Genomic DNA, 22,797 nt, shown 5'->3' on the forward strand with positions numbered 1-22,797 from the left:
CTCAGCCAACAAATGATCTTCTTCAATTCAAGATTGATAGTGAAGTCAACAGGCATCACCTGGTAGATTGCTAAGGTCCTTGCAGATCATATTGCCGTAAGCAGTATATTCCCGAGAGACATGCATGAACTATCTCATATCTATCGCTCGCGAGATACATGTTCTTCAAGATGAATGGCCAGCTCGGCAATCTTATCTATTCCATCTGGACGACCTTGTCCCACTTTGTCAAGTTCAGGCGAAACGTCAACGCTGCTGCGGGGTAGCTTCAACCTTATTCCGCTTCGGCATTCAGATTCATGGCCCGAGACCAAAACCGACTCAAACACTACAAACGACACTCTACTATACCGAACTCCAGCACAACTGGATTGAGTATTTAAGAGACGATGAGTTTACAACAAATCATGGAGCATCAGCTCGATAATTCGACACTCTCAGACACAATGTACTCTCTCATGTCTCCAGCCGTTCTGCTAGGATCTCTTTTCTTCTCATTCCTAGCTGCAGCGAATTCTTCTATACCACAAGTCACTCTTCAGGGCTATGGTACATTCGCTGGTGCAAACATCTCCAAGACCTTGCTCGGAGACAACCTTCCTCAACCCGTCAACGCCTGGCTTGGAATTGACTATGCCGAACAACCCGTAGGCGACAGACGGTTCCGCCCTCTGCAGTCCCAACCCCAATCTCTCAAAGGCGTGCAAAATGCTACAAAATACGGATCTGTTTGCTTGCAGGATCTCATGTATCCTAACCCAGACGAACAGGACGAAGCGTGCTTGAACTTCAATGTCTTCCGTACACCTGGCGTGCCACTCAGCAAAAAGCTACCAACGCTGGTTTGGATCCATGGCGGTGGTTTTGCATCATTCTCAGGACGAGATTTTGATGGCGCTTCTTTCGTTGCGTCTTCTGTAGATCCGGTTGTTGTTGTTTCGTTCAACTACCGTCTCAATGCGTTCGGATTCTTACCCAGCAAGCTGTTCGAGCGTGAGGGACTTCTAAACCTGGGTCTGCAAGACCAGCGCTTCTTCTTGCAGTTCCTGCAGAAACACTTGAGCTCATTCGGAGGAGACCCTCGAAAAATCACGCTTGGAGGCTTATCAGCGGGTGCACACTCTACTGCATTTCACTACTTCCATAACTATGACTCTGATAAGAACAAGCCTCTCTTCGCGCGCGCGATTCTTCAATCTGGTTCAGCCACAGCTAGATCATTCCCAGGTGTCGACTATCCCAGATACAAGAAAGACTTTGCAGGCCTAATGAACTATATCAACTGCTCCACAGACGTGAGCGACAAGGAGCAAATGGGTTGCCTGCGCAGTGCGTCTGCACAAAAGATTAGGGAGTACTCGGCAAAGGCATACGAGGATGCCAAAGATCAACTGAACTGGCCTTGGCAACCGTCGATTGGAGGTCCAATGATCGAGAAAGCGGGATCCAAGAGTGAAGAAGAGGGCACGTTCCACCATCTTCCCATCATCACGACCTATACCTCCAATGAAGGAAAATACTACACTCCCGGTAACCTAGAAACCAACGACGACTTTGTTCAGTTCTGGCACCGAATTAGCCCTGGTCTCAACATCACAGACCTCGCTCTCATCAACGAGCTGTACCCAGACCCCATAGCATACCCTGACTCCCCTTGGGCCGGATCCCCGAACAGCACTCAGTACAACCGCATCTCAGCTGCATGGTCCGACATGGCGTATATCTGCATGAGCCGCCACACTGCCGTCACTACATCAAGGGCAGGAGTTCCAACCTGGAGTCTTCATTTCAACACTCCTGACTTTCCATTGGTTGCGCAGTCATGGAAGGGAATTCCTCACGCCTCTGATGCTGCATACATCTGGAATGACCCCCATGTTGCTTATCCTGAGACTGCGCGAATTTACTACCAGTACATCAATAGCTTTGTCTTAACAGGTGATCCTAACAAGAAGAGGTTGGATGGAACTGTGGAGTGGCCGCAGTACAAGGCGGGTGAGAAGAGAAGCGCATATGCAAAGCAGCTTTTGGTGAACCCTGGAAACTTTACTGTTGTGGAGGAAGACAGAGGTAGAGGAAGGCAGTGTGAGTTCTGGAACGATCTAGAAAGAGCTAGCCGTCTCTACAAGTAGAGATAATTTATGTCGGAATGATGTTCCGTTATGTCAGCGGTTAACGCACACCAACAGGCATCACAATAGGACAGAAAGCGGGCTTTATGTGTATATGCTATGTAAATTAATACAAAAGGCCCCGTTGAAACCATTGGAAGCGCCACCAATCATAAAACCCTCATCAAAATCATCACACTCAATGTCTTTCCCAAGCGTCTCCCAAAAACTCCGAAAGCGGGGGCCTGTCGCCATGGTATACCCATGAACTTCCTTATCAAGGCCAGTATACCGACCAAAACCTATTGTTATCCAGCACCAGTTCGGTGATCTAGCAACCGTCAGCCTCGGCCAGAACCCGTGACATGATACGAATTCCTCACGGCATATTCTTCTCATTCTTGGTCCCCCAACGGTTAGCTTTTTCAGCCTTATGCTCATTTTTTGCAGATAGAGGGCGACGCATGCTTATGAAAAGGATTTACTGTATGTGTTTGAGCATTTTTAAAACCTGACCACGATCGAGGTCACTCCAGCAGCCCAAGCGCGAGCTGCATATGCCTGAGCGAGGTGGTTGAGGAACATGTCTACGAGGATGGTTCGCTTCCGGTCGAGAGTAGTAGGCATCACTCGTGAGGATATGTTCGGAGTTCAGAGACGAAGGATGCGAACCAGCAGCCAGGCCACATGATCCTAATAGCGGGACAGAGAGCCTTTTCCCCCGCAAATTTGTTTCGTGATTCGACATCATCAACATCTTTCACTTGAGCCCTATGAACACACGACCATGAATAAAAAAGACGCCGCTCTGAAGACCTCGACTGTCGAGTGTTTAACTAACGAGTTACTTGGTGCTATTTGCGATCTTCTGCCAAACAGCGACATCAAGAATTTCGACTCGCCAGCCCTCTTCTCGGTCAAAAATGCCAGGTGAAGATCAGTCGCGTTTTTATATCGCCCAATCCTCTCAATATTTATGTAGCCCATGCCATTGCCACGAATGAGGCCTATTGACTGGGTGTAGAAGAGATCATTTGGGACGATGCCACTTTGGTCCCCTCCGGAGGCGACGGAGATCTATTCCACGAGTACTCCGACGACAGCGACAAAGAATTTCCTGAGGGGATAGCCGCCGAAGCCCAAGAAAGCTTTGCCTGATTTGTTAGTGGCTACAAGAGTAGTATAAAAGTCGCTAAAGATCGTATGGGGGACACGTTCTCACGACCTGATGATGTGTCGAAACAACACCAGTTGGATAATGCAATACCATACCAGGACTCATTTGAGTACCGCAATCTCCTGGAATGTCAACAGAGAGATATCATAGCGTCAAAGACAGATGAGGATATCTTTCGCTACATTCTTCGACAATTCCCGAACCTGAAGAGAGTGGTCGTCACACCTGCTGCTCACGGATATCTCTTTGAGCCTCTGTATAGAACACCCATGATTGGATCTTTTCCATATGGGTTCATCTATCCTATACCCCTGGGATGGCCCAAACCCTTACCGGGACACCAATGGGCAGTGGCCTCGCCTTGGGATGGCGACGACGCTGTGGAGGAAGATAAGGGCTTATGGCATGGGTTTCGAATAGTCACAAAGGTCCTAGCTGAAGAGAAGCACAACGTTACGGAATTGATACTTGACGCCCATCAGCTGAATACTGGCATCAATCACTTCGCCCTGAACCGAGGAACGGAAGAATACGACAATTTCTGCGACATAGTAAGACTTCCCGGTTTCAAGAAGCTTCACTTATCACTTATTGTTGGTTTCTATCTCGCAGAAGAATATGAAAGATATGACAAAGGATACCTACACGATGCCGTTTGTGGAGCAACCGATTTGAGGCAATTTAGTGTCCACACGGACTTTGCCACGAATCGGCATTCTTTGACAATTGGCATGCATAAATATACGTCGCTATTCGACGTCTTTCCCATCGACCGATGGCAGCAGCTCACGCACTTCGGGCTATCAAACGTACTGGTAGCACAATCAGATCTTATAACTTTCCTGTCAAAAGTTGCCGCCAACAATGCAAACTGTTCAGCTGAGCTTTCTCACCTTTATGGAAGGTGACGGCAACTACATAAGTTTAATGGAAGATATCCGCGATAAGCTCGATTGGAAACACCGACCTCTTGATGGAAGGATCAAGATCTTAGCCAAGATCTTTTGTTATCTATCGTACTATGGCCGATATATCTGTGTTGACAAGGAGGTCGAAGAATTTGTCTACAATGACGGACCGCGACCGTTCTGGCTTAGGCAGCGCGGTAACAGCTCTGACGTTGATCCGGGTACCGGCGTGCTGAAAGACTTGTTCAATCCGGCTTGGGAACGACCGAATGATTATTCCTCAAAGAGAAGGTTGGCATTTCCACGTCAGCAGTAGTTTCGATGTGGCGATGAACCTGGTGCTCGACCACCATCAATGTCTCAGAATGTAAGATCAGGACATTAATCTGATACCGACAAAGAAAGCATGTGACTAATGGAGGGAGATTGTAGGCTGTTGGATGACAGGGTATCGAGCTCTCAATACAAGGACATGCAAGGGAATCAGAAGAATGACAGGAATTATAATAATATCGAGTACCTCACTACGGGAAAGTTATAAACCTAGACAAGGCTTGGTAATATGGGCTATGGGCTTAAAAAGACATATCAAGGTTATGCTTCTTTGGGTTGAGTTTGGCTCTGGTACACAACATCTACACAGAACATTGAAAGTGAAACACAATGCTCGCTTCTTTCGGACTGAAACTGAGCCATGGGAAACTATGTCGCCTTTCGCATAACCTGAGTGGTAGGTCTCCCAAGTGGTGTGCCAGTATTTGGCAGTGATTCATCGACCCACCTAATTCAAGGTGCATCTTCTCTCGACTCACTATTTAAAAGAGTGATCTGACTTTAGCCTCACGCATCTCGAGCACTAGTCATCTTCACCTTTGGCTCTACACCTACCTTTCAACCAATTTGCTGCTCAAGCCAGTATTTCACTTCTCTTTCCACAACAGCATTCTTCCTCCAACCAAGCGCAACCTCTTCCAGAGCCACCCATCCGCAAGAACATCATCGCAATCATGGATATTGACATGAATGAATTTATCCCTCCGTCGAATCTTGAGCGGATGCCAAAGCGCATCATCCCGTCCCTCCTTGAACAGCTAGGTCGAGAGGATCTGAAGTCCATCACGACGCTCTCAAAGCGAATTCGGCGAAAGTTCCTCCCTACTCTGCTACGAGAAGTCTTCTTCAATGGCAGTGCGACTCAGATTGCCTACCAGCTTGTATCCTTTCTCAAGGAGAAGCGAGAGCCTACTTCTGGTCCAGTCTACGAATACGTTGAGTAAGATTTGCACCGTGCTGGGTCACCCACGAAGTACCACTAACCCGATTGCAGGACCGTCACTTTCCGACTCATTCAAGACGACGGGGAGGGGGAAATCCCTTCTCTCCCTGGTGCTTTCGGCATTCTGGGCGACTTCTTTCGCCGAGCGAGCCAGCTACAGAATGTACTGCTCTTCTTCGCCCAGTCATCGCGATTGCAGAAAGCTTCATTTGTCAATCTTGTAGGCGACACATGCAGCTGGACAGCCCTGAAAACGCTCTCGTTAGATCACGCGGATCTCATGACTGTCAATGCCATGACTCGTGGCTGTAAGCCGCAGACCTTGGAGTCTGTGTACATCACCATGCGTTGCAGGTCAGAAAAGTACGACATGTTAAGGAATCGGCATCCGCAGCTGAAACGGCTGTGGATTGTTTGCCGATACCGGATGGAGCAGGGGGAGTTGTACAATAACGCTGCGTGGGACATCCTGCCAGCGATCAGCCAAGACTTCAAGCAACTGGAGTGGCTCATCCTTTCTGAAGTTTTCACAAAAGAGGAGTGCTTTCTGCGGTGTCACTTCGTGTCGCGACGTGACCTGACGAAGCCTTTAAGTAGAGTGTAATCAATTTCGTGAGATGGATCTTGCTGACACTGTCCGATAGCTCAGAGCTGTAGACAACATCACGTGGAAATTGAACGAAATGCCCAAGCTAGTTCGTTTCGCCTTTCCTCTCGACCAGGATACGATGTGCAATCGTCTTATGCGCGAAGATTGGACATCGCCCACCAAGGAGCCCCTCAGTCACGAACAAGTGGCAGCGTGGTACACGAGACTGATCCTCCACATCTCTCGAGCAGTTCCCCGGCTGGAGCAGATTTGTATCACTCACGACTATCCCTTTTTCTTCCGGGGTAGCAAAAAGCCTGGTGAGGGCGAAATGACAGTCACAGAGTGCAATATGAGTGAGCTGGACCGAGACTTCGAGTTTCCCGGCGGTCTTTTACACTGATTTCGTGGGTCACCCACAGGGCCCGGGGAGTGTTTCGCATTCGCAACCTAAAATCGTTCTGCACGGTGCAGAAGAAATGCTCTGGGCTACGAAATTGATAGGAGTGGTGGACGATCCACATTGGCGCCTGAAAGGGGCTACAAATGCAGATTTAACGCAGAATAGGCGTGCACTGGGCAAAATTGCCATTATTTTGGAGGATTGACAATAGTCGTGGAAAATCTGGACCTCGGAACTACGCGACGCAGAGCTGATTTACTTTCTTCATGGACAGGATTTGGTACAATGCTAGACATATTGCTTCTATTGGGAAGGGTCACATAGCTAGTTACGAAGTTTGACACCAAATGTACGACATTTAGCAGCATGTTACGGCAACTCCGAGTGACGTGTATACAATGTGAATTCAGACCCTTGCTTTGCCATTCATGCAAATCGTGAGCCCAATCTTGACTTGCAAATGAACATCCCTCCCTTAATAAGCGTAGAACAGCGTCGACTCATTCTCAGTCTGCCTGATCTTCTTATTCTCCTGCATGAGCCAGAACCTCATTCCCCACGCACCAATTGCAGTCGCGACACTCAATGCAGCGCTTGAAGACATGGCCATGGTGTAGCGAGGTGCGTCGGAAGAGGGCCACATGTACGGAGTCCAGATGAACGATGCGACGGCGATACAGTTGACGATGGCGAGCGAGCAAGCTTTCTTCTCCTTGGTTTGAGAGCAAGTGGCAGAGACCCAGCCAAGAATAATGCTGTTGACCGCGTATGTACCGATCGAAAACACGCACATGGCGACTGCAAATGTCAGTTTTTGTGTTGATACTCTAACAAATTCTGGAACTTACAGTATCGAGCACCAGTGTTAAGCGTCGCACAACCAAGAACGAAGCCAAACACCGCGACAGCCTTGGCGATAGTGATGTGCCTACAGAGTCAGCACCAACATGATCATCAACGTGAGTAAACTTACCAAGTCCGCTCATTAAATCGTCCAGAAGACCACGACCAAGCAATCGAAATGACTCCTGCAATCAAATAAGGGGGACATGTCAAAACCAGGGTAATAGTCTGATTGAACCCCAGAGTCTTCACAGCAGTCGGGAAGAAATTCTTGAAGCCATTGGCACCAAGATGGCAATGCTGCATGGCGACAAAGAGCCAAACTTTGGGATCTTTCGCTGCTTCAAGAATGCCAGAGAAGCTTGTTGACTCGCCGGCATTTCCTACCGTGTCGCGCTGGGTTCGCTCGTGGGCCAGTTGGCGTTCCTCTTCGGTCAACCAACGTGTTGTAAGGGGCTCGTCAGGGAGGACGAAGAAGCCAACGAGGGCAACGACGAGTGTTGCGGCGCCTTGAATGATGAAGAGCCATTGCCAGCCAGCGAGGTTGGCCTGGTATGTTAGTAGCCGTGCAGCAAAGAGGTTGGGGACGTACCATTCCGTCCATCTCAAAGATCCCGAGGGCGATCAGCCCCGCGAAGGCAGTAGCGAGAATGTTTCCAGTATACAGAATCGAGATACGAGTAGCAAGTTCCTTGCGAGTGTAGAATCTCGCAAGAATATACAGCGCACCAGGATAATATGGCGCCTCAGTAATGCCCAAGAAGAAGCGCGTCAGCAGCAACCCGATATAGTTATGACTCAATGCCGTCAAGCCACTGATTATGGCCCAGACTGTCATACAAGACGCCATCCAGATGCTCGGTCGAACGCGAGTAACGACCATGTTCGCTGGGATGCCAACAATGACATAACCGACAAAGAGGATCGAGACGCAAGTCTGATATTGGGAACCGGTGAGGTTCAGGTCTTTTTCGATGGTGTTGAGACGGGCGAGAGCGATGGCATTTCGGTCCTGAAATGGTCAGCATTGACGAAAAGACACCTGTTGGAGAAACTGACGAGGTAGTTGAGCCAGTACATCAGCCAAAGAATGGGCATGATCCACCAGTCGAGCTTTCGCACGAGGGCGATCTCACGCGGATCAGTCTTTTCATGTGCACCGGAGTAGTCTCGTGCTTGGGACGGTGTCTTGAGGATCTCCTCAACCTCATCGAGAGCCGCATGGTCTTTATCTCGCTTTTCCAAAGAGTGACGAGCATCCATGTTGTTGTTGATGATGATATTGTTGTTGTTTTGTGGCAGTCGGTTGGCAGATGACCGTGATACAAGGCGAGGGTGATCTCCCTATTTATACCCAGCCAGCCTCACCTGTGCTCCCAATGTTACCATTCCATCATGCAGTTACAATTATCCCCAGCGTCGAGATTTCACTGCATCTCACTCGTTGACGTCAACCCGCAATATACCGTATCTTCTCAGCCATGCGCCCGTAAGGCAACGCGGGGCTGTTCCTAATACGAGAAACCCCATTCGATAGCGTTGTTCTCGAAGAACTTTAATCTCCTCCTCCACGCCAAGATCGTCTTGGCATGCGGGGTAAAGACGCCTGAAAGTCAAAATCTTGCTTGAACATCATCAATCAATCAATCAATGTTCAGGCCAAGGCTTTTCTGGAAGAGTACTTGGGAGGAAAGGGTGTTGAGCATGTCTTGGCGTTAATACAACTCATGCCCTGTTTGCTCATCTAATGTATACCTACTAGTGCCATTTCTTTATAAATAACATTAATATCTTAAAATCCTTCAAAAATAAGTCTTTTAATTATATTATATTACTATATATTTAATAATAACTATTTTATAATAATCTTTCTTACTTTTTAATAGCTATTTTATTTAAAAAGCTAGATTTTATAATCTATTCTGACACTAAGGTATATACTAAACAACTTTACAGGGATTATGTTGTATCTTCATTTTCTTGAGCGATTTATTTCGCATTTTGGCGTCGCTGCCCATCAGGTTTCTCAAGTTATGTCGGCAGTGATAGGCCGTGCTTGAGAAAGGAGAGTTTGTGGCTGAAGGGGCTAAAGAAGATAACGAAAAGGAGCGAGATGCAGACTGGGGTTTGGTAGTTTGGTCAGCTGAGCGCTGAGAGGGATACGAGTCATGCGTAGCGATACGCGCGATACAAAACGATACGCGTGATGCATAAGGAGTGCTCAGTACCGATCCCAACGATGCACACCGATTCCAGCGGTCGTCATCGTTCTGGTCTGGAACCCCAACGTCCAGACTCGCTAACCCATATGTGTGAGGATGCATATCCCCGCCAATCCCCAGAAACTTCATCTAAGTTAGCTTCCGGATCGTCGTGGCAGTGCCGCTCCGAGGCAGTTTATCGAAAAGCTGCCGATTGGCTACCGCGATCCAGAAAAGGACGTTTTCTGCCGGAACTTTCTCGTCTGTTGTCGCGACGAGGTCCGTTGGCAGACGGACCAAGCAATCTTTGACTAACGGCGTTGGGTACGTCACTGTACCCATAACCCGTTAGTTGTATTGTCATAGAAATGAGTAATCGCAAACACGCAATTTGTATCTCACTTATTTGCCCTGTCGAATGTACATTGTAGTACATCAATGAAGACATCGAGAGCCAATGAATCGTAGAGGACAGGAATGTAATGGTAAGGATATGTATTGACTACTAGCCCAGCTATCTTCCAACAACCGACCAAGCAGTTACCATTAGTCGAGATTTTGTACAAACAAACAACTATATACAGAGTTATAAAAAGAAGAATACGGTGATGACCAAAAGCAACTGCAATGATGCTCCCCCTCAAGACCAGAGATCTGATCCTGTCACGCAAGCCACATTTAGCGGAGAGCGTTGACAACGGCAGTGTAAGCAGCCTTGGGGTTGTAGTTAGCATCGAACAGAAGACTGTCGTGCTCCTTGCGCCAAGAGTTCTTGTCAGAGACACCCCAGACGGTGATACCAATGCACTTGGGAACGTTGAGGCAGGCCTTGGTGACGGTGGCGTAGTCGTTGGCGGGGGCAGTGCGGATGTCGAGCTCGGTGATGGCAACCTCCTTGACACCAGAGTTGGCGAGGGCAGTGAGAGCACCCTGGATTTGGCCAGCGGCACCGGGGTCAAGGTGAGTCTGAGAGCCAATGCCGTCGACGGGAACACCCTGGCTGAGCCACTTCTTGACGGAGGGAACCATACCCTTGGTGACCTTGGAGGCGCTGCCGGAGTCGAGGCTGTAGTCGTTGATGTACAGCTTGGCGTTGGGGTCAGCCTTGCGGGCGGCGCGGAAGGCAATGCCAACGTAGTCGTCGTTGCCGAAGACGTTGTTGAAGTGAGAGTCCTTTCGGAGGGTACCGTCCCACTCGAAGATCTCGTTGACGACGTCCTGAACATGTTAGTAAAGTGATTTCCAAGAAGACCGGGCTGAAGAAAACATACCCAGGCGTAGATCTTGCCCTTGTAGCGTCCAACGACTTGGGTGACGTGGTTCTCAATGACCTTGGTCAGAGTAGCCTTGTCGTTGATGTTCTTAACCCACTGAGGGAGCTGTGAGTGCCAGACCAGAGTGTGACCTCGGACCTTGAGGCCATTCTGCTGGGCAAAGTTGACGACCTGGTCGAAGCTACCGAAGTTGAACTTGCCCTGGCTGGGCTCGGTGGCATCCCACTTGCCCGAGTTCTCGGGGGTGACGGCGCCAAAGTCGGCCTTGATGATGGCGGTGTCCTTTGCGACGCCGAGCAGGTTGGGGTCGGTGATGGTTCCGTAGTAGAGCTTGCCTTTGTTCTTGATCAGCTTGTTGATGCTGTCGGCAGCCTGGCGGGGCTCGATGGCGGTGGGAATGGCCGCGACCAGCGAGGCGGTGTAGAGGAAAGAAGACAGCTTCATTTTGGAAGAAGTTCTTGGTTGTAGATATGTGACAAAGAAAGACAAAACGTTTGATTTGACCTGCAAACGGTGAATGAAGCTGTGAAGGTGTTGTAATGAATGTAGTTGTTAGAGTGATGAGAATGCCAAGTGCCAAGAGAGGGTGGACTAGATCATCTTATATATCTTGATCAGGCCAGTCCCTTGTCATATCGCAGAACGATGGTGTTCTCGAAAGAGTCAGTGCCCGGGATTGGTTTGTCCGATTGAGCTAGCCCCTTCTCAGTATTCGGACAGTGCTCCGAGTGCCTAGGGCTGTTTCGAGATAGATTGTCGTTGAAAGGAGTGATGCCGAGACAGGGGTGCGTGAGTCGAGGCGGCTCTATCTCCTGGATAATCTCCAGATTAACGGAACTTTTGACATGCCTTGCTTTTTGCATTGCATTGTTTCTGGGGTGCATATACACGACCCCGTAATTCGGGCCTTTACTTTGACCTCACCGTCATCTGATGTACGGCTAAATGATATGTTTTGTTTCGTGTCACTCTGTCGATGGCCAAGAGATCGACAGAGTTGAGACGATATTCTGTTTACTTGGCGGACTTGTTTTCATCAACTTCAGGTAGAACTCGAACAGCAAGTCAAAAAGTCAAAGCTGAAGGGAGCTAGTATGTGTCAGTTCTGACAAACGCCCCACAGACAGTGGTACTAGCAGGGCTGGCAGGGGTCTCATTTCGGCTGAATAGGCCCCTTGAGACGTGAGACCAGTCCCGTATCAGCTTAAAGCACGAGCCAGATGCCAAATTCAAATTCAGGAACGTGAGCTCGTTCAGCGTCGTTCCCACGGGAAACACGTGGGTCGTGTTTCATGTATGGGGTGGTGGTGATATTCTAGATTTCTGCCGAATCGAGAATCATCTTGGGGTAATATTTCTCCGCGTAAAGCCACCAATCGTGAGCACTGGGTAAACGGATACCGGCACGGAGAGTTGGATAACTTGCTCGATTCTGGTTTCATCTTTACAGTAGGTGGTAACGATGATTGTCTGAGCGGCATTCAGCTACGGGTTTGACAGGCGCGCATCAGCTGGGGCTCACCGGGTGAATTGGATATCACCGGGTATTCTGTTCATGATATCTCGTGATCGTTCAAGGCTGGATAGACGTTGCATGATAGTCATGTCAACATTAATCTTCCTCCAAAGAGAGAAGAATGAGGGCATCAACGTCGCATTGGGTGAGCATGTTCGATATGCTGGTAGATGAATCCAGTAATGTCATCATTGACTGCGCCTCTATGGTTACCGCGCCTATGAGATTCGTGAAGCGGAATCCCGGGAGGTGTCGTTACTTACGTTGCGGACAACTTGACACGGAGACCAGACAATAACGCCAAAAGGTAAAGACATTACCTTTCCGTTGAAGATTGGACTTGTAAAATCCACAAAGATACTGTACGCAAGTCAATATTAGAGTGAAGAAGATCAATTGAACCAACCATTTGCCAATGAAGAATTGCTATGATAAAATAAAATCTTCCGTCGGAATGTAGGGTAAGATATTGAGCGATGTTTCGCCTCTCTGTTCTACTTCTATCTTATCTCGTGCCCCACCAGAACTGAATCCACTCTATTATGGATGACTTCCACTGCCGCGGGAACGACGGGAGTATAAATATCAAGAGTCGGACTCTCTTCCTTCTCTCGATCTGCACCTGAACCTCCAGCTCTTCCTCTTCACGTCATTCTATAACAACAAGACGTAATATTGCGAATCTAGACAGCACACTGTCTTCTCTTCCTCGATCCGTCACGAGGCTTTCGTGCTTCGGCAAGACTACACTACGCCGACGCCTTCACTATATCTAGCCTCGATGCCCTAACCCGGTGCGACTCTATTAGCCAGGTGGAAGCTGTGATGCGAGGGTTTAACTGCTCGTGTAGGGCGCCATAACAGTGAGAACATGCATGTCTAAATAGACTCCTCAGCAGAGCGATGGGCAACAATCACCTCTCTCACCCAAAGTTGAGTTGATGCAAGGGTAAACATCATTCGCGCTCGATCATAGAGTCGCAGTAAACGCTATAGCTTGAGTTGACGTAACTCAAACGCACTGTGAGAACCTGGATGCATGGCTAGCAGACATGTTCTTGCAAACTTGCAGGGAGAGTGACAACGAGAGTACATGATGCCGAACTGTTCAATAAATTCGTAAGGTGATATCGAGCTCCCAGCCACAGGTCCGAACTGAAAGAGTACGCATATCTACTTTATATCCCTCACTGGATTATGCACTTTGCATCGTTCTCTCCAAACTCTCCCCCTCCTAACTCTGACTCCCGCATCCCACGCCACGTAATCAGTCGCAATGCCAAGCCCGTCTGATATGTATGCGAAAGTGTATTCGGCTGCTCACGTCTGGTCTGAAATCCATACCCATGCCTTGTGTAATCAGATGCTGCTCCTTTCAATTTGCCGCACATCGTTCCGCCCGCCCACAAATGCGATGACGTGCCACCATATCTTGTACTTTCAATTATAAGCTGCTTGATTGGTGGATTTAGACTGCGGGAGCGCTTAGCTGCATGTGTATCCGTACAGGGCCTTGCGGCTCCTTAATCCCCCCGCGAGTGATCTCTTAATATGACCAATGTGCATGAACTATGCCGGATGAAGAGTGTGATGGCTGCTCTGTGCTCTGATCGTAGTTCAGCCTATCTATTAGGGGCACGCTTATCGTCGACCATAATATGAGAGAACCTTGTTGAGTATCCCATTATCCGTAGAAAGACTCGCTCGCCTGAACTACAGGCGAATATGCTGGCATAATAGCGACATTATGATCTGCGTCAGCTTTGCAAAGCTGTGTGTTCTTCCCCCTCATGCCACCGGAAGCTGAAGCAATGATCGAGGGGCGTCAAGTCAATACGAACTGCCGACCTGAAGAAGTGCGACAAAAAAGCAATGGCCTGATGTGATATTCCCTGTCTTGCGAACAGACATGGTTCCAATGAGTCGGGACCTTGAACGAGCTCAAACGAGACTTGAGTTCAATTGGGATTAGTGTCAGGATCATTGGMAAGCCACAACGACGTGGGCTAGCTGAATTTAGAATGGTTGAAACGTCTGAAGTGGATGGGGATGGCACCTAACAGTTCAATATACGTGAAACAGAGGGGACCTGTTAGTGAGTCTCTACGCCCAGCGACAACGTGTAATAAGGTTAACATTCCTGTATGGTTATTCTCAGGTATATAACATTAGAGGTATTACACTCTAGGTACAAAATATTAGCTTCCGCTTAGCATCTCAATCCACGGAGCCGCAAGATAACGATAAGACCGCTATCTCATTGAGACGTCTCATTGGCCAAACTCAATTACAAAACCAAAGTCAGCAAAACCTCCCCTGTCATTGAAACACGATGAAACTAAGAACCAGGGATCTCAGCAAATCACGTTGATCCGCCGAGAAACTAAACGTCTGGAGTAAAATTGAAGGTCCATCATCGAAACAGAATAACAGGTGGAAACAGATGGAAAAATTCCACAGTTCAAGCCAAGACGGGACATGGCAAACAGGCCGCCATGAACCCTGCGTTCTTGACAACTTGAGACAGAGTTAAGCGTAAACAGTAAAGCAAGCTGGCGCCAAACCTTGTCCAACTTAACCTTGTCCCAAACGACGACTCCCACAACACGATCACGATGAATTGGTATATAAACATCTTCAACCAGCCCTCCAGACTGAGAAGAAGCATCCTTTTCCAATCAGTCCATTTCATTCGTTTCAAAGAGCTAGTCTCTCTTCTCATTCTTTAAACTTCACTTTCATTCTATCAAGTTCGCTTGCGACTTTACCATTCCAATCTTTTCACCATGAAGACCACCACTTACGTTTCCGCTCTCCTCAGCCTGGCCTCCGCCGTCAGCGCTCACTACACCTTCGACAAGCTCACCCTCGGTGGTGTCCAAGAGGGCACTGATAACCAGTACATCCGCAAGCACCAGAACGGCTACATGCCTACCAAGTTCAAGGGCATTCCCGACGGTTCCATCTCTCCCACCGACAAGGACTTCACCTGCAACAAGGGCTCTACTCCCTCTTCCGGCGTCTTCAAGGTCAAGGCCGGCGATGAGATTGGTCTTAAGCAGGCTTTCGGCGGTACTGGAATGCAGCACCCCGGTCCTATCCAGGTCTACGCTGCTCCTGTCAAGGACGCTACCAGTGACAGCCCTTATGACCTCAAGTGGTACAAGATTCACCAGGCTTTGATCTGCAAGTCCGGCAATGCCGAGTCCCTCCGCTCCACTGCTTGGTGCTCTTGGGATGAGGACTCTGTCCACTTCAAGATTCCTTCTACTCTTCCCGATGGACAGTACCTCCTCCGTGGTGAGCACATTGCTCTCCACGGTGCTCACGATGGCCAGGCTGAGTTCTACTATGCTTGTGCCCAGGTTGAAGTCACTGGTAACAGCGCCACCACCATCCCCGGTACTTCTGTCTCTATCCCTGGTGTCTACAGTCAGGACGACGCTGCTGTCAACTTCAGCCTCTGGGGAAGTTCTACCTCTTACGATGTCATGCCTGGCCCTGATGTCATTCCCGGTGGTACCATCCGTGGTTCCGCTGATGGTGCTGAAGGTGATGTCACCAAGACTGTTGAGGGCGGTGCTGATTCCGGTTCTGACTCTGGCTCCGACTCTGGCTCTGGTGCTTCTCCTACCGAGGGTTCCGCTGCTCCTTCTACCGCCCCTACTTCTGCTACCGAGTCTTCTGCGGCTCCCGTCGTCCCTGAGATTCCCGACTCTGCTGAGACCACTCCCCAGCCTACTCCCGTTGCCGCTGAGACTACCCCTCTCCCCTCTGCCGGCAACGGTGCCAGCAGCGGTTGCTCTTCTGGTTCTTCCAAGGCCCGCCGCCACGCTCGCCACTTTGCTGCTCACCGTTTCTAAGCGTGTGCAGTTGGAGAAATGATTGGATGTCAGTAACTTGACATGATGCACGCGGGACGTGGTGTTTTTGGAGTCATGTCATGCGCTGGCGTCTCGGAGGAAAATGGTATTCTGGACTTGATACGAAGGACAACTTCTTCAGCTTTCTTTGTAAACTAGATACACTTCTTGTAAATATAATCTTCCTGGCTGAATTCCTGGACCAATGATTGGTGAATTTTCGTGTCCGCCTTCACGTGAAGCCCACGGGTCCCGACAGGCCGGGTTAGCGCTAGCATTCCCAGAGAATCCAATGCGATGGCATGGGTCTAATTCCTGATATTACTTAGTACCGCCACAGCGCGATCTGACACAAATAAGCATGGTTCTGGACCAAAGGCCCCTCGGCATTGATCCCTTTTCTGAACTCCGATGACCAAATTACTCTCTCCATATCATCATCGACGTATTTCCAGTGGAGGATAAACAAAAAGCCTCGGTTATCGGTGTTTTAGTCGGTAATATGTTTCAATAGTGTTCATGACCGATTTGAACTTGTACGAATCTGAAGTTCGCAAACAAGTCCCGGTCTAGGCTTAGTGGGGAATCTCAACAGGGGGTCTATCATTGCCCCTGTGCTAGTTAGCTTGTTTGAGAAAGCGGTGTCTGGCGGGAACATCTTTGACGATTAATTCTGATTCGTGGGTAAATTCAGCTTCCTTGTAATGTCTTAGAACAACTTTAATCATAGCCACGGCCAATCACATGTCGGGTCTATTCATTTATCGACATGCTACACCAGAGAGTCGAATTTTAAGGGTAGACTCATTGCGCTTTAAGCCTAATCCTTCAAGTACAAGAATAATACACGCCCGGAATACGTTCCAAGGACCATAGTTGTCCCCGATATGTATACAGACTGTGGTCTGTAATCTGGTGGGAGCCAGAGAAGTTTCTCACCATTCTTCATGAGCCAAGGAGGTTCTTGACCAATGTAACATGGTTCCAGATCCTCCATACCTCCATGGAATGAACGGGCAATGGCATCGGTACTAAGAAACGAGTACGGAAAATTGGATGCCCTGAGCTCCGGATACGGCTGCGACAGAAAAAGACTTTCTCCGGTTGATGCATCCCAGACTTGCACTTGCGTGTTCATATTTATACCTATCAGCCAGCCACCATGAAAGGTGAGAGTGCGTAAGTATGGTACTTCCGGGCTCATATCAGTCGTAATCGCGAGTGTCTCAAGTCCAGGAAGACAGCGTACCTCGATGCTCCCCCCCAGATAGTAGGCAATTTTCGCACCATCCGGCGAAAAGGCGATGCAAGGGAAGTGCATAAACGGCGTATCAAGTTTATGCTCTAGGAGGCCGTCACCAACGTTCCAAATCTCAATTGAACAAAGGTCTGGTGATATAGCTAGTCGTTGTCCGTTGGCAGAAATGACTAGACAGCAATACCCCCTCTCAACCAAACTAAGTTCTCGTGCCAATGTCTTCAAATGACGCAAAGGGCCGATGCTCCAGATTTCAATCATTGGCTTTTTCAGTATAGCAAATGTTGAAGTGTTGGATGCAGCTGCTATAAGGATCTGCAACGGGGCTTCTGGCTCGAGTATCTCTTTGCACGATCCGCTTTGCATATCCCAGAGCTTCACGACCCCCGCGTTATGCGACAGTATATTGTTGCCGTTCGCAATGGGAGTGATTAAATCGATTCCAATGGATTCCCACTGGCTGTTTTCTGTCAAGGCCCCTGACGTAAGGTCCCATATTCTGATCTGGCCCTGGTAACAAATTGAGGCTAGCTTATTTTCTGGTGAGAATGATATCTGGGCTAGCCCTTCAAGAACATCAACAGTTTGACTTTGTGGCCAGTTGAGATCTATGTTGGAGGGCGCTGTGATGTAGTCGGGGTATTGGCGGCGGTCGAGTGGACTGGGAGCGATGCTTGCTTTAGGGCTAAAGATAGTACCAGAGTGGTATAACTGGAGAGGATGCTGCTCTATGCCGCCTCGAAAATAAGTAATGAACTTGAATGAATCTTGGATAAACTGCAGTACTTGTGCTCCAGAAGTCTCCTGATGAAGTAGTCAGCGACAGTGTTTAAATGGCCCGACAACACGCTACCTACATCGACTATGCTCTGCAAGTCTTCCAACATCAAAAAGGCGTGATCAATCTTTCTTAGTAGGCATATAACCTCGAGCCAGTTTGTAAAGAAACCTTTGAAAAGTATGTACGCATAGTCTTCTTCTCTCATGCGCTTCCCGGACGCTTTCAAATGGTGAACCCAGTACAAGGTCGCATATTGAATTTCTGGCGGTAGGCACTGACTGATAACAGATGTTTCAACATCAGAGAGTCTTTTTCCTGGCGTTCGAAGCCTACAGATATCAGCCTTCAAAGTCCTTCGCATGAGCTTGAGGCATCTGTTTGCCAGGCTTGCATGTGTCTGCTCTTCATCAACTTGAAGGTCTCCAGCGGATGTACTGAGGATGTAATCTCTGAATGACAGATGGAACAGCTGAAGAGGACTGTCGTCTTCCGGAACATCGATGACCGAACGTAGTGCATCGATTTGACTGGATACAGCCCATGCATCGATGCCAAGAAGCTCAGCAAGTGATCCTATCGGTAGAGGGCTTGCAAGAAGAATGAGAGAACCTATGATATCCATAAAATTCCGTTTGACTTCATGTAGGTCGTCATCAGGCGCGCCGCTCTGTATGAGACTCAGCACAGGCTTGTATAAAGCATCGTATTCAGAGTTGACCCTAGATGACTTATCGATGATGAAATCAATCTTATAGTCAGGGCTTCTCGCCCAGTGTCTATCGCGAATCATGCGCACGAAGGTTGCAGCTGCGATGAACAATGGTAAAGCTTTGTCAAGCAGTAGTCGGAATCGCTCATCCCCAGGCCAGTCTGAAGGTAATTGGAGGTGCTTTTGACGATGAGTGCGATTATGTTCCACCACGAAACGTTCCAGAGACTGGCGGAGGAAAACAAAGAAGTCGTTCTCTATGGTTCGGATTTCGAGTTTGTGAAGGACAATCTCTCTATGGAGCGGTTCGTCGATAAAATGTCCCATAATGTCAAGTTCTGGCCTACTTGTGAGAAAGACTCGTAGTACCTCTGGGCATGTTGTCAATAGTAAACGAAGAATCTCTCCGCGATCTTGTTCATTACATTCGTCCAAGGCATCGAAAACGAAAAGAACAGGCTTGACGAGCCCTTCGTCTTGCAATTTAACAAGTGGATTTACAATCAACTTTTGCCATTGGATCCGGATAGGTGTCATGGCTAGAGAGTGATCGTCCTTCACTGTCTGCAAGATATGAGGGATATGAGGGCGGATGGGAGGGAACTGTAGGGCGAGTTGATATGCCAGTACCGCAAACAGATGCTGGCCACTTCCTCGGCTACCGGCACCTTTCTTAAAGACGAAGCCGGCGCTAAGCGTTTTGTCTTTCAAGTTTCTTGAGACTGTGCGCGAAATGGTACTCTTGCCGGTCCCAGCCAGACCTGGGAGCCAACAGATCGTCGGACTTTGGGGATCGGACGCCCATTCGTCGATGTCTTTGAGAACTTGTACGCGGGTGCCCTCTAGACAGAAAGAATCGGGTGGATAATAAATGTGATCGAACACGTCCTTAGGGTCGATGAGTAGATCTCTGAGTTGCGCCTTGACCTTTTCTTCAGCGCTTTGACTATAGAAACATTAGCAGATATCAGCACAACAGGCATTATGTACTACCTGTATTCGAGCCTCATTTCGATCATCAAGCCACAAACAAACTTGAGATGGTCTCGGGCATGTGAACTATGATGCATTTCGCATAATATGCCAGCATTATGTAGTCTATTCTTGGCAACACTGAGATCTTTTAGATATCCAGAAAAGTCTTCTAAGCGAAAAGCATCTGTAAGAGCCCTGGCGGCCTTCTTCTGGTGACGAAGCGCAAATCCGAGCAGCTTTATGCATTGAGATAGAGCGTCGATGATCTTCTTGCGAAGGTTGGTATCTACCGCAAGGTCACTAGAAGCTGATGCAGTTAGATAGAGTTCGTGGTAAACGCTGCACTCAAAGACCAGGATGATTATTTCGGTAATGCCTTGGTCGACCTTGGCCCTGATCTCCCCCAGCGGTAAGATTCTAAAGTAGGTTAGTCCAAGTTCAGTGATAATGATATGACTGATGGAGTATTACCAGGAGAAGGAAACGCACGGCGGCCCATGGTAATGCAGCAGGATTAGGGTTTGTGCTGACAGCGATATCGCCTACAACGGCGAACCGATTGAGATGTGGAATGATCGTTTCCATAGCTTCAGCCAACTTCTTTTGCATACCGACGCGTTTCATTGCCGCTTCTAATTTTGATATCAACACTGACAGGCTAAACTTAGAGTCTTTGGTTGAGGCTTGGTCTAGAATCTCAAAAGTCTCTGCTAATTTATTACCGTCTTTCGACTCTTTGATAGTAAGAATTGCTTCTTTCCAAAGTTCTTGGAACTGCGCTTGCTGGTCTGAACATTCATACTCGCTTGCGGATGCGTTGATGCCATGTTGAGACCTTTGGGTCGAAGATCCAACAGACACACCCTCTGGCGAAAAGTCCATGGTAGCCGCAATATTTACCGAAGATACGGATGTCGACGGTGCTATGGCAGGCAGCAGCGCAGCGGATTCTCCATCTATTCTGAGCCCTTAGTGATGAACCTTGTAGCGATGGTGCTCCAGAGACTGAGCGGCCTCGTACATACCTTGAGAATCGAGTGACGTTCTTGGAAGCCTGAATGTAGGGCCATGGCGTGGTTCCTTTCCTTTCTTGCTTCCTATGTGCTTGATGAAGCCCCTTAATGGCAATCTATTTCGATCTGGCATGGTTGGTTAGCCTACAAATGTTGCTCCGAGCTCTGGGTAATGAGAACCAGCGCGAGTGATGCGAACGTTGAGACAATGCGAGTTGAAGAGGGGAAATATTACCGCAAAGTGCGCCATGCATTGGAAATCAAATCTGTGTGTCGACGCGATCGGCCAGGTGTCTGTGAGACTGACAGACAGGCTGACAGGGATGTGGATGCTGGTGATCATGGCAATAATACTCCTGGGGTAAGACGGCCAAGGTTGTCTATTATAATCCATCACTTTTATCTGTTGAGTTGAGATTACTGGGTTTCTTACTGTTGAATCTTGGATCTGGAACAAGTCGCAGTGCATACTCGAAAAACAAGTGATTTAATTCAAAGCACCAGCTGCCTGAGAGATAGCATGGCGATACCACTAAGAAGCTATACCTAAGGAGTGAACGGGAATAGAGGATACACTCATCTAATCCCCACAGTCGCAACAAACTAATATCACACAATCAACAACCATGCCCAGCCAAACGAGCGACTACAGTAAGAATCCCCTCTTCCCCTTTCATCCCACAGAAAGAACCGGTAGACCTACTTCTCAAGGCAGACCTGAGAGTAGTAGGTAGCAAAAGTGGTAGCCGCAGCAGCACAGCAGAAGATACTCTCCTGGTTAGCCTTAGCCGCACAAGCAACACAAGCAGCCACAAAGTTGATAGAAGAAAAGTTGGCGCAAGATCGGCAAGAGCTAGGATGAGGCGCACTATCACAGCTCCAGGAGTGAACACGGCCAAGAGCAGCATCCTTGATCTGAGGACAGTTGCGAGCGCGCACCTCAAGATCACGGCTGTGAACCTTCTCAGCGTCAAAAGACTCAAGGAGGTTCTGCTCCTTGGAGATGGCGACGATGGGCTCAAAGTACTGGTCGAAGAGGGACTCTGGGATACAAGCGGTGGGATCGTTGATGTAGGTGGTTGGGATCTCAGGGAGCTTGTAGTCACCAGTGCCGTTGAGGTTGGTAAAGGTATGGCCGAGGGCTTGGAGGTGAGAGAGGGTAATGCACTGGGCAACTTCGCCGACTTTGTAGGTGACCTCGGTGACCTTGACGGGGGTCTTCTCGAGGGCCTTGTCGGCGCTGGTGCTGGCGAAAGCAGCAGTGGCCAGGGCGGCGAGGACGAGGATGAAGCGGGCCATTGTAAGGGGCTTTGTTGAATGTAGAATGTAGAGAAGTGAGCTTGAGTGTGAATGAAGATGTTGTGATGGTTGAGTGAGTTGTCAATGTGGAACTGAATACTGTCTTAAATAGTTCTTGCATTCATGATGCCCTCAACGTCGTTGCCGAACTTGGCACTTAACAACTTCTCAACTACCGACGAGTGTCGCAGCTTTACGAACTTCGCAGAACCCTCATCATGGCACTCATGAACTTACTCGTCGTTAGCTTCGACTCTCGGCAGTTCATAGACGGCTGACTCGAGACAATCCATGATATCTTCCAAGCCACAAACTGAACACGAGTTGATCTGCCTCGCTCCTATCCCCATCCGCAATAGATTGGGGGTTTTACTCTTACCATCATCTGCCGGTATTAAATGAGTCGATGGACTGAGTATAGCCTGATGTTCCTCTGTTCTTTTTTGGAATATTGCATATTATTAGACCCGCTTTGACGCCGACTAACCCGTCCATATAGTCTGTGCTTGTAACTGAACTGTCCCTATAGGCCAGTTCTGGAGGTCGTGCTCGGTGTTCGATTGGGCAAATCGCCTCACACCGAAACCCCCACGTGGGCTTC

General features: G+C 48.6%; 8 protein-coding genes across 8 annotated transcripts; 4 read left to right on the forward strand and 4 right to left on the reverse strand.

Moving 5' to 3' along the window:
• Positions 1-407: 407 nt before the first annotated feature.
• On the forward strand, positions 408-2,132 carry FMAN_11782 (uncharacterized protein; the record flags this gene model as incomplete). The annotated part of the gene is made up of 1 exon (XM_041824492.1): positions 408-2,132. One exon carries the CDS (start codon positions 408-410, stop codon positions 2,130-2,132), a length of 1,725 nt encoding a protein of 574 aa, XP_041689966.1.
• Positions 2,133-3,314: 1,182 nt separating this feature from the next.
• FMAN_11783 (uncharacterized protein) lies at positions 3,315-4,512 on the forward strand (the record flags this gene model as incomplete). Its single annotated transcript, XM_041824493.1, has 2 exons — positions 3,315-4,097; positions 4,168-4,512. 2 exons carry the CDS (start codon positions 3,315-3,317, stop codon positions 4,510-4,512), a joined length of 1,128 nt encoding a protein of 375 aa, XP_041689967.1.
• A 691-nt stretch (positions 4,513-5,203) lies between these two features.
• FMAN_11784 (uncharacterized protein) lies at positions 5,204-6,464 on the forward strand (the record flags this gene model as incomplete). The annotated part of the gene is made up of 3 exons (XM_041824494.1): positions 5,204-5,469; positions 5,524-6,065; positions 6,130-6,464. 3 exons carry the CDS (start codon positions 5,204-5,206, stop codon positions 6,462-6,464), a joined length of 1,143 nt encoding a protein of 380 aa, XP_041689968.1.
• Positions 6,465-6,939: 475 nt separating this feature from the next.
• On the reverse strand, positions 6,940-8,570 carry FMAN_11785 (uncharacterized protein; the record flags this gene model as incomplete). Its single annotated transcript, XM_041824495.1, has 5 exons — positions 6,940-7,262; positions 7,313-7,392; positions 7,438-7,856; positions 7,900-8,319; positions 8,367-8,570. 5 exons carry the CDS (start codon positions 8,568-8,570, stop codon positions 6,940-6,942), a joined length of 1,446 nt encoding a protein of 481 aa, XP_041689969.1.
• Positions 8,571-10,186: 1,616 nt separating this feature from the next.
• On the reverse strand, positions 10,187-11,226 carry FMAN_11786 (uncharacterized protein; the record flags this gene model as incomplete). The annotated part of the gene is made up of 2 exons (XM_041824496.1): positions 10,187-10,726; positions 10,780-11,226. The coding sequence occupies 2 exons, from the start codon at positions 11,224-11,226 to the stop codon at positions 10,187-10,189; spliced, it is 987 nt and encodes a 328-aa protein (XP_041689970.1).
• A 3,858-nt stretch (positions 11,227-15,084) lies between these two features.
• On the forward strand, positions 15,085-16,161 carry FMAN_11787 (uncharacterized protein; the record flags this gene model as incomplete). Its single annotated transcript, XM_041824497.1, has 1 exon — positions 15,085-16,161. One exon carries the CDS (start codon positions 15,085-15,087, stop codon positions 16,159-16,161), a length of 1,077 nt encoding a protein of 358 aa, XP_041689971.1.
• An 820-nt stretch (positions 16,162-16,981) lies between these two features.
• On the reverse strand, positions 16,982-21,291 carry FMAN_11788 (uncharacterized protein; the record flags this gene model as incomplete). The annotated part of the gene is made up of 7 exons (XM_041824498.1): positions 16,982-18,223; positions 18,277-19,855; positions 19,903-20,191; positions 20,238-20,301; positions 20,356-20,840; positions 20,910-21,023; positions 21,078-21,291. 7 exons carry the CDS (start codon positions 21,289-21,291, stop codon positions 16,982-16,984), a joined length of 3,987 nt encoding a protein of 1,328 aa, XP_041689972.1.
• Positions 21,292-21,596: 305 nt separating this feature from the next.
• Positions 21,597-22,196, reverse strand: FMAN_11789 (uncharacterized protein; the record flags this gene model as incomplete). The annotated part of the gene is made up of 1 exon (XM_041824499.1): positions 21,597-22,196. The coding sequence occupies one exon, from the start codon at positions 22,194-22,196 to the stop codon at positions 21,597-21,599; it is 600 nt and encodes a 199-aa protein (XP_041689973.1).
• Between the last annotated feature and the right edge of the window lie 601 nt (positions 22,197-22,797).

The sequence above is a fragment of the Fusarium mangiferae genome, assembly GCF_900044065.1.
Source record: "Fusarium mangiferae strain MRC7560 genome assembly, contig: FMAN_scaffold018, whole genome shotgun sequence".
NCBI classification, from domain to species: Eukaryota; Fungi; Ascomycota; class Sordariomycetes; order Hypocreales; family Nectriaceae; genus Fusarium; species Fusarium mangiferae.